The following is a 16,703-nucleotide window of genomic DNA, read 5'->3' as shown; positions in this document are numbered from 1 at the left end:
AATAGGAAGAGGGGATGAAATTAATTTAAAGATGCGTAACTATTTTTAAACTCCTTGATGTGCCATATAACAACATTCTCTTGGTATTCTGTAGTTTCATAAAGGTGTTCTAGAATGAATACATTGCTGTGTTGCCCTGGTTGTTTTGTAATGTCATGTGGAATGTTAACAAAGAATTGGAATTTTTCTGATTCTTGGAGAATTTTATGAAGAAAAGCTAGATTTTTGGAATAGCTTTACTGCTATGAATTCCTCCAACAGGTTTGTTAAAGGTGTTTGCCCCAGAGGTGTTTGCTGACCGCAGTCATCCTCTTTCACTTTTTATGTTGTGAGGTTGGCTGATTAGAGAGATGACTTATTTGTGTTAGAAGAATTGTTGATTGAAGAATTGCCAGAGTGTAATAAAATGTATCTACACTGTTGTCATGATTTGTAGATCACTCTTAATATGCTGCTGTTTGTTCATTTTAAATGCAGTCTATAATGGCAAAAGGGGGCAATGCACACATTTGGGAAGACTGACTTGTGAAGCTGCAAAAGAAATACTTCTTGTATTTGACAGTCTTTAAACAAAAAAAGTATAAGTTATCAAGTGTGTGTGTGTGGGAAATACTGTACTGTTGTATATAGCCTTTTATGTACCTGGGATGATGTCTCTAATGTATGTTTGGCCTGATTATCTGGGAAAGGTTTTATTTGCCACTTCCACAGTAACTGTCTTGCTTACCTTTTGTGTATGCCCCTCAAAGTGGGAAGCTCAAGTTTCCTCAGGAAGTGAGGCTGTCCTGGAGTTTGACATGAGGGGGGGTTATGCTGTCAGAGTAATGTGGACAATGTAATGTGGCTGAGGGCAGTAATGGTATGAGAAATAGGTAGAATTTTCCTGAGATTGTTTTTGGTTTTGTTTTTTTTCATTGTTCGCATATGAGATACTGGCAATGCTTATGAGCTTGTCTAGTGTGCCTCTATTTTTGCCTTAGTAATTTATTTTGCAGCTATGAAAACTGTTTCTATGTTTCTTGAACTATGAATTTTGACTTCTAGTAGTTACTTTTCATGATATATGTTTTATTTAGAGGTTTATGGACAAATATGTATTAGCAACGCGCTCACTTAAAAAAAAACAACACCACACCCCAAACCCCCCAAAAAACAGCAGCAAAGCAAGCTAAAGCCCAAAGCCAGAGCATCCTGCTTGCTGAGGATGAAACTGGAGCATCTAGCTATTTGTCTGAGCTTCTGTCGGGTTTGGAATTTCATGAAACCAAAAGTTCTGGGCGACTTTAAAGATAGTACACTGTGGAAAAAACCTGCTGAAATGCAAAAAGCATTTCAACCAGTGGAGGGCAGCAATGACCAGCCATGCAGACCTGGCAGGGTGAGCCAGGGAAACTTGATTTGCATAGTGAGGATTTCAAGGAGGCACAGTATCTCTGTTAATATGTAATTGCATAAGAAAATACAGCTTACTATATAATTCTGTGCAACTCGAGCTTGAGTTTAGTCAGAGGACTAGTAATTTGTCGAATGTCCTAGGAAAAAACTAAAAAACATTACTTTGCACTTCTAAATGATGCAGATGCTAGACTACGGTCATGTAAAATAGAGTTTTGATACGCTATGACTTTAGATTTTAATTGTGTTTTCTCTCTCTCTCTCCACACATATACATCAGGAACCACCAAAGCTGTAATCTTTCAAAATTACAAAACTCTCAACTTGATGGTTTCCAAAAGCCTATGAGGTTCATTAAGCCACCTTTCAGGAAATTTATTGGGAAACCTCACCTGGTAAGTCTAAATGTAGAATTAGTAGCTTCTGCATTTGTTGTTCTTATGTTTATAATTAATTTTTTTTCTGCATTGTCTATGCTGATGTAAATTTAACAATCTGTGCTATCTTGTCCTTTTAAATTTCAAGTGAGCCTTTATTATTTCAGGCTTTGCTCAACAATAAAACTGCTCATAATTTCACAGTTCGAGTGGTGTGGGCTGTAGAGCTAAAACCACTTTTTTGACTAAATGCTGATACAAAAAAAAAATCTATGGAGTTATGGAGTGTTCCATAACAACTTCGCTACTGGCGAAGTGGCCATGGATTTGTTTTTTCAGAAAGCTGGTTTAGATCAGTATGTTGGGTGAATCCAGAACAATTTTTCAGCTAGTCCAGAAATAAAGTGGTGAACTTTAGATCTCTTATTCGATAGCAGGAACAGGTCAAACTAAGCTTTTGAACTAAATTTTATGTTCCAAATGACTTACTGAAATTAATTGATTAAGGGACTTTATGAAATAAAAACTCATATTGCGTGTAGCTTTGTAAAAGAAATTTGTACCTAATATTGCATTTCTTCCCCTTAATAATGTACTACCTAAACTCTAAATTAGAAGGCCTTGTTATTAAGCAGATAACTTGAGGTAATGCGGAACAGTTTGAGAAAAAGAATACTATCCTGCATTGTAGTTGTCAGTGATTGGAAGGGAAGGTCTGAATCTTGTTTTGTGTATGTGGCATTTTTACTAAAACGGTGTTTCTCCTCATTATGATAAAAGTTCTAGAAAGCTCTTACTCTAAAACCAAATAAAAATAAGAGACAAATTACAGAAATAATTAGAAATGTCTGAAATCATGTTCCTGAGGATGGAATGTTCAAATGGCTTCTCTGTTTTGATACTATGTTTATCAAAGCTAGTTTGGGCGCTTATTCTTTCTTAGGCTATCTTTCTGTGATGTGCTTCGATACTGAAATGGGGAAGACAGTTATATTAGATTTGGTAGAAAGAAATTTGTCTCTTTTGGAACATTCTTTCTAAATAAATGTAGTCTTGTTTCCAAGTGTTTGTACTTGTTTAACTTGGGGAAACTGGTGAGACTAGAAAAGCTTTATTAATGTGTGCAGTATAATTCCAAAACTTTTTTTTTTCCTGGTGGGTGCGAAATAAGGAGGAAACTGATGTACGCTGTCATTCTCTATACATTGTAATTAATACCTATGGACAGGGTTCCAAAAGGCCATGAAACTTTTCTGAGGTATATCAAAAGCAGCTTTTATTTAGTCAAAGTTCTGACTAACAGTGAAATGTAGCTGCCTTGCAGATGTGTGTCTTTCAGTGTAAAATCACACAAGATTTTAACAGTAAAAAATATTAAAAATATTACCTAGGACTAAGATTGAAGTACCCAAAACCAAATAGTGATTGCTCATTAAGTAATATAGTAATTGCGAATAAAAAGGGAGTTAGTTTGAAATAGAAACTGAGTTATTCCTAGATGTGCTGAAGATTCAGGAAGACCGCATTTTCATATCTAATAGCGAACTGCAAACATGCAGTTTTTAAAAAGTCCTGCACTGCAGTAAGGAGTTATCCGTTCAGAACAACAGTAGCTGTGAAAGCATGGGTATTACAAAGGCAAGGCATCCTAAGGAAGGAATGACTCTTCATGAAGTCAACCATGCAGAAGCCCATTTGCAGACAAGTGGGAAAATAAAATATTTAAGTTTGCCATCCACATTTGTCAGTAAAGATTAATCAATGCTTGCCAACTGGCTTGGAGGGCTTAAAGACATTTTGCAAACGTGTCTGCAGTGCTTTAATTGGCACGTCTTAATTGCATCTCTGTTTCTGTTCTTGCCTTTTGATTCTTCTGCTCCCCTTGCCTGTTTTCCTGTTTATCTAGTATGCCTAACACTCAATATGTAAAGTAATGCAGAAAGAGGGTAATCTTTTTCCTGGGCAGAGCAGATCACCAATACAGCTAACTCGTATCTGAGGCAGTGCAAATAATTCAGCTGAATGAGCTAGCTCCAGTAGTGTGGCACTTCCCATGACATGTACACGTGTTGTGTAAGAAAATGGCTTTCCTCGAAGGAGTTCTTCAGGACTGGGTGTGATAGAAGAAGAGCTTGTCCTTACAGTTCAAGGTCAATCTCCATACCTGTGAGCTGCTAGCTGTAGGAGTTAAGTGGAGCGGCATCCAAGCAGCCAACTATAATTTCAGCCACATGTATCGTTTCTGTCTTGAGTAGGTTTTCTGTAATAAATTCAGAGCTGCATGAGTGTATTCACTGCTACTTTGTTTGGAAGTGTAATATTAGTAGGGTTGAATGCAGCCTTAGAAATGAGTGAAGGTAAAGACCATTTGTAGCTGCTTTCTGCAAGAGGACAAACATTTGGAATTTGCCATTCAGAGAGTCTTGCATCAGAATAACATGGTTGCCAGGCACCTTGAAAAGTATAGGGACCATGACTAAAAGACAGTGTGTTCAGGGAACAATGCATTGGATTTAAGAAGTGGCTTGATGGGTCACGAGAACGTTGATTCTGGGTTGATCACACCTTTTTAAATAGGAAATATCCTAAAATGAAGGATATATTACTGGGGCTCAGCAAACTGCAAAAATGAGGAAGAGTTTGAAACGTAAGCAAGAGCTACGATAACAGTTGTTGAAGAAGAAAGGAACTTTCTCTGGGCTTGCTCTGTCTTACAGATTCTTGGGTAGGTATTGTTCAGTTGGTTTTACAGTCTAAGAGTTCTCCGGTTTTTGTGGGACACTGATTTATGCCGCAGAAGAGATGCAGCAATAGCATGTAGTATCAGCAAAATTGTAAAGATGTGGAAAAACACATGAAAAAGTACACAATAGATATCTCTTACCACTGAGGAGAGTTCCGTCTGTAATATTAAAAGCAAACCCTTGGAAATCCAAAACAAAAACTCTAACCTTCAACACTCCTCTAAGGTTTGTTTGCTCTTGTTTATAGGTAAATACTAAAAGAAAATTACATCAGAGATCCAGGTTTCAAATGGCAACATAACAGTGCCAACTGCCAAGCTCAGAAAATACGGCAAAAATAACTTTAAAAAAGAGCATTTGACAGGAAAACCACTGCAGCATCTTAAATTATAACACAGGATTTTTTTAAAAAAAATAATTTATTGGATAAATATGTGCACATTTTAATCTTCGTTAGTAAAATTTCATTGTGGTTTTTATCCCTGTTGCTTGAGGAGCTGTGCGTATCAGTATTGGTAAAAGATGATGCGTGAAAACTGAAAGCTTGATCAGTAGCTCATATCTGATGCTGGGATGTTGCCTAATATGAAAACAGATAGTGTGTTGGTCACATTAAAATGCCCTTACAGTAAACTATCAAAATGTGATATTAACACCACTTTTCGCTCTCTTGTGAAATAGACAATATTAATCATTTGGGTTAAAATTAAACATGGAAATGGTATTGACGTGGTTGGCCTACTTTTGGTATCCCATGATTAACCAATATGAACTTTGCAGTGCGAAGTATGAGCACTCTTTACAGCAGGCTAGTGAAGGGGAGTGTTTCTTGTGTTAATAGTCAGTAATTTGGGGGGTTGAGCTTGAAAGTTGAGAAGAACTTGTGTCTTGAAGGTGCAAGTCTATCTAGCCTTGACTGTAAGAAATGTCCATCTAGTCTTGCACTGTATTGACAAAGAGGACAGCTAAAGAATAGAAGATCAGAACAAGTATCTATTTGTACTTCCCCAGTTTTTTTCATTTAAAACCCCTGGTTTAGGAAATTCCTGAAGAGTAGATTGCTGTATCTGTACATTAAGTGTAGTTCTAATGTTTTTGTTTCCATGAATGTACTTAAATCTTGAGGGAGGTGGGGATGGGGAGGGATGTATTCACAGTTAGTTGAGACAAGCTTTCTTTTAATTCCCAAAGGTTTATTTTTTACTGTAACAGGAAGTTTTCTTGAATTTTTTTTTCATCTTGCTGAATTCTCATCTTTAAGGAGGAGTGTACTTCAACAGGGAGCTTCCTGATTTAATTGTGTGTTGTATGGAGGAAGTTAATTTGATTTCATGGAGTATCTTTATATTCTTAAAACGAGAAGGGAGCTGGGAAGTTCCAGACATGTTTTTCCTTCTGTGTGTTTAATTTTCCATACCTTTTTTTCTTGGGAAAGCCATTTTGACTACTTTGATCTCATTTCATAAAGTCTTTCTTCCTCTCTTGTTCTCTGCTGAATCCCCTGGTGTCAAGGCATTTTAAGAAGCTAAATAGTTGACTTGTAGGCAATAATATATTCTCAAAAAGAAAAAAAGGCTAGCTTAGATCTCAGTTAAAATTTAACTTGGATTCTAATACTGTTCTGTTGCATTTATAGGCCCCCCAGCCCTTCAAATTAGTAACAGTGTTAGAAAGCATATCCTAAAGTATTTCTGCCACTGGAAATGTTTGGTACTTTGTTAGAGAACAGAAATTATGTAAACAGCAAAGCATGCATTTATTATTATATGTTAGTATATATGAAATATTTCATGCGAGTTCTCTTCTTAGACTCTTCTTGAAATGTATTTGAAGCTGTTAAAATTTCCTTTGAGAAAACAGAGTTCGACAGCATAGGACCATAAAAAAAATTAATTTGATTGCTAAGAGTTTGTTAGCAAGTCCTTTCTGTCTGCATTCGATGACTTTAATGTAGTATATGCCAGTATGTTATGCTTCTATAAATATTTATAATCGTATGCAGTGATGGAGGAGAATGATATTTTAGCTGCTTGTATCCTCTCAAGATAGCTGTCACTTGGAAAAGGGTCAAAATACCCAGGTAGGGGAGTGGCTGGAGAGAGCGCTTTATTTTATGCAGCCATGGCTGTTCAAGCGCAGCTGTTCAGCGTGACACGCAACAATTTCAGTACCACCTGTCTTTGCCACTTGGTTGTGAAATCATGTGTGTTTGTGGCAGGCAAGTAATCTTAAAAATGCTCTCCTGTAATACAGAGTTAAAACCAGAATCCTTTAAGGATCAATGTAACATGCTACACGTTTGTTGTCTGGTTACTGTGGTGATGTGTATAGTAACAGTATGTGTGTCTTCTCTAAAATATGCTAATCTATGATGACCATATGCTAACCAGGGATGTCCAGAGTACTAATCTTGTTGTCCTTATTCCTAACTCAAGGGATGACTGCTCTAGCAGCCTGTCTGCTACACTTGCTGTGTGCAAATTGAGGCATCTGTTCTGGGGGGGCAGGGGTGGAGAACCTTAATTGGGTTGTTACCTGCTTAAATCTCTCCAAGAAGATGATATTCCAGTAGGATGGTCTGTATCATCTTCTGCTTCTACAGGCTCTGCCATCCCTTCAGACAGCCTGAACTCCCTATGTTCCTGTTACTCTCGTTCCTTCAAACAGCGTCCTTGTGTCAAACACTACAAGATTGAAAGAGTTGCAATATTTGTTAGTATAAACTGGAAACTTTTTATGTTTTCTTGAGTAATTTAGTAACATTAAGTTAATAACTCTCTTTTCCTATTAGAATTCTTACTATTCTTCAAAACCAAGTGATACTTACCCTCACAGGCGCATTAGAAGACACCTTGAAAATCCAGGACCCATCAGAAGACACTTTAAGGTACAGATCAGCTTTTATCACATGTATCTTACATAAAATGGTGATTTCAGTCTTGTTGAGTTCAGTAATGGGAGACACATTTTTTTTTTTGAGGTACGAAATGCCATGAAAAATGGTGTCATCATAGCCTAACTGTTTCCATTGAAATAATGGGAGGCTTAGCTTTTAGTAGATAAGAGGGCTGGCAGTGGATTGAGTAGGGTTGTACAGTATTGTATCCATGCAGTTGCAATAAGTTAACTGCAAAGTTGAGAATGAGAATTGCAGAAATTGAACAATGAAAACTCATCTATCAAAACAAAAGAAAGCTGTCAGCTTGCTTTCCTTCACTCAATGTGTGCGGAAGCCTGAAGTATTTCCCAAGACTGGGAGAAATGAATTGTGTTGCTTTCAAAATTGTATTCCTGTTATTTTATTAGCCGTTTCATATAGGGATTTCCGGGGAACTAATCTCTTGTGTGTACTCTGCATACTGCTATCTATGCATTTAAAAAAAAATAAACAATTAAAATTTGTGAAGCTTTATTCTCAGGGCCTCAAGATGGTAAAGGGCAGATTTTTTTTTTCTTACTTTAGGCTACAAGTTAGTGATGTTTTCCACACACCTTAGATTAGATTACCTTGTTTTGCTCTAAGCTATGGGTGACTGCAGTGCCTACATACCAAGTGTGTATATAATCTGTTTACTTTGTCTGCAGCTGATTCTGTTCTACAATAATAATAATATCACTGTTCCCCTCCCTACTTACTTATGGAACATGTAGATACTTGACAGTTTTAAACTGTGTGTAATCTCACTTTCAATATCTTGTACCTTTTTCCCCTCTCTATTCGGTCTGCTCCTTTGCTTGTTGTCATGCAAATGCAAGTGGCAGACCACTAAGGTCTCATCCTTTCTAGCCACCCATGTCAAAGCAGAGAACCAGAACCACAGCAGCTGTGGTGGAAATAGCAACATTTAACTGTGTTCAGGGGCTTTATCCACCATTAAAAAATGCCCTTCAGTTTTCTCTATGGTAGGCATATACCTACTTAGAGAATTTACTTGCACCCAGTTGTATTGTGCCTGGACCCTGATACTTTTCAGGAGAGGGGTTAGCATTTAATAGCCTTCTGCAAGTGTCCTCTCCCTACAAGCACTGTAAGAGTAACCCTGGGGGACTGATGGGTCCGGCTTCTCAGTTATCTCCTACGTAGCAAGTGGGTGAAATGATTTGGGAAATAACAAAAACCTCTGCATTTGCATAAAGGAACCTCTGTTCTGTACAGTCCTTTCTTAGCTGTTCACCAGCCATGCAGTGGAAAACACAGTGGAAAAACTGGTACCAAACTTATTGCAACCTCAGAGCATGTGATTTTTCTTGAAGTGGTCCTTACTCTGTCAAAAAGGAGACTGATTTCACCAAAGTAATTGGGTCATGCTCAAGAAGATCTATTTCTGTCATATATTTTGTTCTATCCTTTAAAGGTGTTTGTAAAAGATAAGAATTTTATATGGTCAGGGTGTTTCTTCTTTTTTAGCTGGAAAGACATCTTGTGTTTAAATTTGGGGGAGGGGAAACCTTTAAATTTAAAGGATGAATATATATATAGGAATGCTTTCCACCGGGACAGTGTTGGAAAACTTAAAACAGCAGTACTGGAGAACTAAGGAAATTATGATAAATAGGGTTTTTCGTACTCTAAAGATTTTTACTGTCTATTTTGTTGAAGGTCCAAATGCTTAGGAATGAAAACCTGTTTGTAACTTTAACTGCTGTGGTCAGTGTTGATCTTGCTATATTCTTTATGTATGTTTATAATGCCATTCACCTGTAAGGCTTTTGTTATCTCTGTGGCTTCCACTCCTGGTCCCACACTAGGTTAGCTTACAGTATTCCAGTCTGGAGGTGACAAAGACATAGAGCAATGAATGTATGTCCAGACCATAAGATCTTAAAACTATAGGAAAAAAATATATACTGATCTCTGTTTAGATGACTTTTTTAGACTCACCATGTGTGCCCACTGCAGGCCTGACATCACTGAATTTGTTAGCAATAGTGAGGTGTTCTCTTAAACTTTTTTGTTGATGCTGTTTTACTTTCATTAAAGTTTGAAAAAAAATGTTAAAATGTTGTACAATACAGTTTACTTTTTTCTCTGAGGAAGATAATTTCAGACGTTTTAAACAGTAAGTACAATACAGCAGTTCCTTTAGCCACATGGTAGCTAGTGGTCTGAGGAATATTAAATGGGAAATAAAGGAAGAGGCTTTGCATTTGCAAATGCACGCTTCTGTTGTTCGGTGCTTAAGTTTTACATGTGTATAATTAAACTATTGACTTTTAGTGCTGTCATTTTGCAAATTTTTTTCTCCTCCCTCCACCCTTACAGAGCAACTTCGTGGATGGCCGTTTGCAATCCCATTATAAATCGGGCTTAGTGCAGAAGGGTTTATATATTCAGGCTAAGTACCAGCGGTTACGTTCTGTTGGTGTAAGGGGATTTACCACTAATAAATTCAGAGATGGATTTTTGAGGAAAGAAAAGGTAAGTTGGCTTAATTTATTTTTCACTAAGCCATTTATAAAATATGAATATTCATATGATCCATTCCAATTTTTAAATCCCCATGGAATAACTTGGATGGGATTTTCTGGAATATTGTCTCTTTGTACTTTAGAGGCAAACTTGATTCTGCACTCCTATTTCCCCCATGTTTATTCCGTGGAAACTTGCTGAAACTTGCTTTGGGTAATTGCAAGTCAGAGGTGGCCTGTTTCAGTATTCTCTCCTTGAGCTCAGTTGATCTCTCTTCCTATTGATAGGAAGAGAAGGTGGCCCTCTAAAAAAAATATTATGTCCTCTTAGCCTATAGTTTTAAACCAATGTGAAGGGTATTAATTTTTTTTTTCATTATATCTGCGTTTCTCCTCTTTGTTTATGTTACCTTAAATTAATCGTGTGCTTTAAAGTAAACGCTGGAGTGCTGTTCTGAATAAAGCATCCTGTACTGTATATTGACTGTGTAAAATGGCTTCATAAGCTCAAGCTGGAATAATTAGGCACCTCTGTTTTATGATACCTTTTTGACTTACAGTGTGTAAGGGACAACAGTAATCTTGAACTGCAGAAGAACTTTTGAACCATATAAAATGTTACAGCTTTTGTGAGGATCAGTAGTTAAAACTTTTTCAATCCTTTCTTAGAATTGATCAAGTATGATCAAAGCAGTATGAGGTTATTTGTGACATCAGAGAATTGGATTAGATGACCTACACAGCCCCTTGCAGTTCTGTTCCTACGCGAATTCTTGTTTGTTTTGTAATTCTGTGTCCACCTAGCTACAAGTTAATACACTTGCATAACCATTTGTAGTTGGATTAGAGTTCAGTTCTTAGGGCACAGAAGCATAGGTTCTTAGAGCTGTTTTCAAAAAAACCTCAAGTTTACAGCCGGGAGGTGGGGGGGTGGGGGTGGAAGTAAAACACAAAACCTCACCAAAAACCTCAAATGAAAAAAACAAGAAAGAAAACCAAACACTTCAATAAACGGGTCACTTGTTGCTGAAGTATACTGGTGAATGCCTTTTACATTTGTATGGTCTGTGAGAAGTATGATCTCAGAAGGCTAAATTGAATTGGTATTAGTGGAAAGTAGATGGAGAAGGATTTTTTCCAAAAATTATGACCTTGTAAAATGGGCATAGAAGTGCCATAATTTTGTTGTAGTGAGCTCTTCCCTAATAATTGCCCATGCTTTTCTATAATTGCATATTAAGGTTCTTGTCTGGAACCCATAAAGCATGCTGAACACAATTTGGGTGCTGGAGATCATGATTTGAATTAGAGAAGCATAATACGATCTGAATATTGATTTTTAGGCTCAGTGAAGGACTTAAGTATCCTCTGAGTTAAAGTAAAATAAATCCTGAAGAATGAGTATGACGGCCATTTTCTGAACGGCATACTGGTTGCTGGTTGGCTAATTCTTAAAAACCAAAATTGTTCCTCAGATTCTAGTATTTCCCATATTTTGCCTATTGTAATGATTAAATTTGTCCTTAAGATTTGTTAAACTATCTGAACATCTTTATTTCGCCCTTTTGATGAAATAATTATGCATGTACATCCTTTAAGATATCACCTGTACAGTTGTGCTGTTTCAATCCATAATTGAAAGAATCTTGTATTATAATAATACAGTGCTTATGAAGGTTGGGAGGCTTTTTTCTACTGTTGCAACTTGATGGTAACAATTTTTTTTTTCTCTCTGTAGGGAAATTTAAATATTGCAACAGAAACCTGAACTGAGCTGTGATCCTGAAGTTGAAACAGATAACACAGCAAAGGGAGCATCTGTTAATTTTTTGACAACTTTGTCAAGACTTAAAATAGGATAAAGGAACTAACCCTGTAACTTTCTTGATCAAAAATAACTTTATTTTTCAGTAGGGGAATGCTGCAGAACTTTTTTACGGTTTTAATAATTGCTTTTAAAGTACAGTATTCAACTGAAACATTGTAGTATTACCTTTAGTTCCTTTTACGTACCAGTCTCAAGTAAAGAAGTCATTGAAGGGAGTCTTATTTATTGAATACTTTTTCCTTAAGCATGATGTTACAGATGGAATTTGAGTTGTTATACCCAGAGGTTTATATGTTGGAAGTTTATTGCTTATGTAATAAAAAAAGGAAAAAAAAAAAGTGCCTGAATTGTTTGGTAATAGCACATTAGCTCAGGATTTTCCAAGTAATGACCTTTTAGGTTGTGCAATAGATTTTACACCTCTGTTCAGTCATTTCCTTAAAACAGTTATTTGTATTACTTTATTTTAGTTGAATAATATACTTGGGGTTTCTGATGTGTATATACATTTGTAAATTGCTAGAATGTTGGGACAACTTTTCAGTATTTGATTAAAATGAATGGTAACAGGCAGGTATGTAATGTTCCGTAGCAGTAGCTTAAAACTGCACTGAAAGCATGCTTGGGTTTGTTAGAGGATTAGTTGGTCCGTATTCAAAATTATTCTATCTCATTATATTTTGGTGTATGACATTCTTGACCAAGCCACATGTTCTCTAATCTTTTTCGTCATAAATGACTTGGTGATTTCCTGGATTCTGAAATTGGGGCCTGAAGTATTTAATTACAAGAAAAACAAAAAACGTAAGTTTTTATAAGCACGTCTTCTAACAAAGCTGTTCATAATTGACACTGCTTTAATGCAGATAGCTTGTAATTTTGTTCAAAATCCCAGTAATTCTCTGAAGTTTACTGTACTGCAATATTGTTGTGCTGTGTGCAAAACTCAAATAGATATGTTTTATAAGCAGCTATAAACAATATTGTGTTTATTTCCTGTTTATAGCCTTTGCCTTAATATATCATAGGGTTGTGTGTATGTATTACAGATTTGTTCGGACTTTTTATTGCCAGTAAATTAAAGATGCATAGCAAATAGTCTTCAGAGATGGTCTTATTTAAGAAAAAAGTTGTTCACCATATCCACAGTATATGCAGGCTAATGCGTTTCCATCATTTCCAAGACAGCGTTAGCCATACAGAATGCAGGCTAGTCTCTATTGTGGATAAGTACATCAGAATTCTAATACTGGGTAGAGATATGTTCAGAGAAAAGGAAATCTGGTTTTTTGGGTGGAAAGTCAGGATGTGATTTATGCATGCTTTTTTGTAATGTTTTTTTGACAATGCCTTCAGTAGAGAGACTACTTTAAAGTGTAGGGATGGCTCAGAACAGCTAGAATAGCGTTACTTAAAATCTTCAGTTCATGGAGTGCACTGCTTAGTGTTCACAGGGAATAAGGAGGCAGGAAGTGTGCCACATTCATTGATGTTATGGTCATTCAACAATGACACCAGATGGTTTGTTTCTAAAACCCAAGATTCAACTAGTTTTTCAGTAACTTTGACATGCATACAAAAAATGGCAAGCTAAAGGAAAGAAATGCCCTGGTCAAATAGAGGCAGGCATCTTTCTGCATGTAAGAAAATATTTATTTACTTATGCTGTCAGTGATGAATCTGGCAAAATCATCCTGTGTAGATTTACGGGGAGATGAAAATAAGGAACTGAAACAGCAGGTTAAGTGAGTCAACCCAAAGCAAATGTGGAGTAGCTGCAGTTGAGCAGCCTGCTGGCAGGCAAGTGTTGCATGTACCCCTGCAGATGAGGGCAGGTTTATCCTCAAGCCAAGGAGCTATTCGCACTGCTCCTGAATGTGCTAAAGCGCTGTAAAACACGTAAGAAGTGAAACCATATATGACATAGGACAAACTACTGAAGCTGTATTGTCTTATTCAACAGGATACTGCTGTTTCTGTGAGCTTCCTGCTGTGTTCTTATTAAAGCCTGAAGAGAACTTGTTGAGCAAATGGGAAAAGTGGATACATGAAGAAACTTCTGACATGGCAGTCTTGCTAACACTGTTTGGAAGTAATGCTGAAGTAGTCAGACTTCAGTCAATTAATGCTGCTTTACCGGGTTTGAAAGTGTGACTGGTTCCTCTGGTTTTGTGCTTTCTTATTTTACCTGTGCATGACTAGGTATCTCTAATTTGTACTTTAACAGTTTAGCTTTGTTTTTTATTTCTACAACTGTGAGCAACATATTACAAACAGGGTTTTTTTGACATGTTTACTGGCTATGATATATTTTTCCCCCCTTGCCCACCCTTGGGCTCAAGATGAGTGTCATGATGAAATGTAGTTGTTGCTTTAGCTTTTATTTAAGGTGATACCATTTTCTTAAATCATATTCTTTACTGATAACCTCACTAATTTAGGATTCTGTCATGATAAAACTTCCTATATCTTATAAAATTCATACAGAAATTTAATTCTGTGACCGGCTTAGGTGCTAGAGGCATCTACTCTCTGGTGTTACCTGGTGTGAGACGTTGCTATGTACATTTATCTTTGTGAATTATAGAGACTTGTGTCTATATACTCATACACAAATCAGTTTGTTTATTCTTCTAGCACAGAAAAGTTCTGTTGTACTGGAATATAATGTTTGGTTGAGAACAATGTATTGAAGTTACTGATTGGGTTGTGAAGGCACAAGTAAAAGTGTTAAGTAGAAGAAAGGTCAATTTACTTGAATAACTTGGTGCCTTTCTGTATTGTGACTGCATTGTAGAAAACACCTGTACAAAGACTTAAGTAATATCCTGGTTATTGCATTATTTCTACTGGGAGTATGGACTCATAACAGTTGTTAAAATAACCACTTAACTTTAAATACGTGTGTAAGCCTCAGAAAGAAAACAGTGTCTCTTGTATTAAAGTCTGTCACTGCGTTTGCATTGGAAGGGCAAGTTGAAAATGTGATTGTCTAAGAGCTTTCTAGCTTTCTGTTTTATACTTTGAAAATATAAATGTGAATTGCCTTTCTTTCAGTTGACTTGAAATGACTGTTAAATGCTCATGTCATAATTCTCAATTGTCCACATGTGAAATGTATTTTTAATTGCTATTCAAAATGCAATGGGTTTAATATTACTAGAGTCTTCCTTATAAGTGTCTGAAATATTAAGTTGTTGTGATGTTAGCGTTTATCTTGCTGATCCATTTAATCTCTACAAAGATTGGTTAGAATCCTCATTTTAAACTTTGTTCTTGAACTTGAGTTCACAAGGTGAACAAAATTCTGGGGCTAGTAAGAAGCAACATATTGCAGGGCTTCTACAAGCCTGCCTTAACTCCAGTAATTACTTACATGTTTAAAATCACCTTACCTGATGGATTTAGATGGTCTTAAGACCTGGACATAACTCTCAACTCAGGTAACTGATAGCAGAGGACAGGAGTAAATTCAGCTGATCACCAGTTGTGATAAGGGTTTACTTGCTGCTTTTCTCCCAGGGCCTCTGGGTGAAATGCTGATTTTTCTTTATATGAACTTAGTTGCTTTAAAAACAAAACAAAACCCAAGATTACACTTTTGTGGCATTAAAAAGGCAGGCTTCTCAACTTGCTTGTTATGCATTGGAAAGTCATTTTCTGCCATGTCTTGGAAATGGATAGTGAGAGTTGCTTGGAGAAGATGATTAAAGAGTATAGCGAAGAAAGACTTGATTTCTCAGAATTCGCCTTAGAAGACATGTATATTGAGGGAGATCTTTAACTTCCTTGCTTTCTGAAGGGATCTCTTCCCACGCTGTGTAGAAACATGCCTCTTGCCTTTATGAACATCTGAACATCTTGGCCATCTGAACAGCCATCTACAAAGCTCTCTGCGGGAGAGCTCTCTAAAAGAAAGACTTCAGACTTGCGTCCTAATGAATCTGGGGGGGGGAAAAAAAGGGTGTTTCTGCACATAACTCTGGCCCTTGGCAGACTTCATTCCGCTGCTGCAGGATTTGAAGATAGGAGGTTCTTCAGCCTCCTTACAAAGGAGAAAAAAAATAAAATTAAAGCCATTTCAAGATCTTTGAAAGCCTACTTGTAAAACTTGACTTCTTAATAGACCTTAAGGACAGTGATGAACATTTGTGTTCTATTTCAAGCTTGGTGAGCCTAAATTTTCAGTGTTAAGATCAGAGAAAACTATTGTCATAACACCTGCCCCTTCCTTCCGTGCCTGATGGTTTTTATTGTTGGAGGGGTTTTCGAGTAGGTATTTAGCCATGTGGTTTAATAGCTCTGTGCTACCTGCCACTTTAATACAGTTTTCTTCTGTTCACTGTTCATTGCTCTGAATTTTGTCTAAGCAGTTTAAATCTTATGTTGTCTTTTTAATATTTCATTTTCTGTAAATAATGTAGTAGATGGCTTTTATTTTGTGACTGGCTTCTCTTATGTCTTTATTTGTTGAGGGAAGAGACAGGGTGGAAACAGTTGTTGTTTGAGTACGCTCTTCATAGAATAAAAAAAAGCCTCATTGTTTTGTTTTAAGAATAGCAGGATTTTCCCCCCCCCCCAGTTGAATGAGGATGTGGACTAATGTCCACTTCTAAAGAATATATTAATGTTGACCTTATTTATACTGTAGTTTCACAAGGACCATCTAATGTATGTATGTGCACATTTATGTACACATGCAAACACAGTATTAGAAACCTTTAATGTAGTTATTTCTAAGTGTGGATAAGAAATGACATTTTTAAACTACTGAAGATGGAGTTAAGTGCAAACGCATTTTAAGTCTGTAGTCTTTGGAGTCCACAATGGTGCTTTTGACAACGTTATCCCATATCTAAAAGCCTCATTCATAAGTATATATTAAGATGTAGGTATGTTTATATGTATGTTTAACATAGTTTATATAAAATCAATGTAAATTCTGTTTCT

General features: G+C 36.5%; 1 protein-coding gene across 4 annotated transcripts in view; it reads left to right on the top strand.

Annotated features, from left to right (window-relative positions):
- BCLAF3 (BCLAF1 and THRAP3 family member 3) overlaps positions 1-16,703 on the top strand; it is a 33,473-nt gene extending 16,770 nt beyond the window's left edge. For 2 of the 4 annotated variants that reach the window (XM_054203476.1, XM_054203485.1), the window contains exons 9-12: positions 1,676-1,790; positions 7,308-7,403; positions 9,780-9,935; positions 13,717-16,703. In XM_054203476.1, coding sequence (XP_054059451.1) covers positions 1,676-1,790; positions 7,308-7,403; positions 9,780-9,935; positions 13,717-13,758 — 409 coding nt within the window. In that variant the 3' untranslated portion in view covers positions 13,759-16,703. The other 2 variants (XR_008466696.1, XM_054203498.1) reach the window with 2 other exon arrangements.

Source organism: Rissa tridactyla, chromosome 1 (genome assembly GCF_028500815.1).
Source record: "Rissa tridactyla isolate bRisTri1 chromosome 1, bRisTri1.patW.cur.20221130, whole genome shotgun sequence".
NCBI classification, from domain to species: Eukaryota; Metazoa; Chordata; class Aves; order Charadriiformes; family Laridae; genus Rissa; species Rissa tridactyla.
This window is presented reverse-complemented; position numbering and strand designations above follow the sequence as displayed.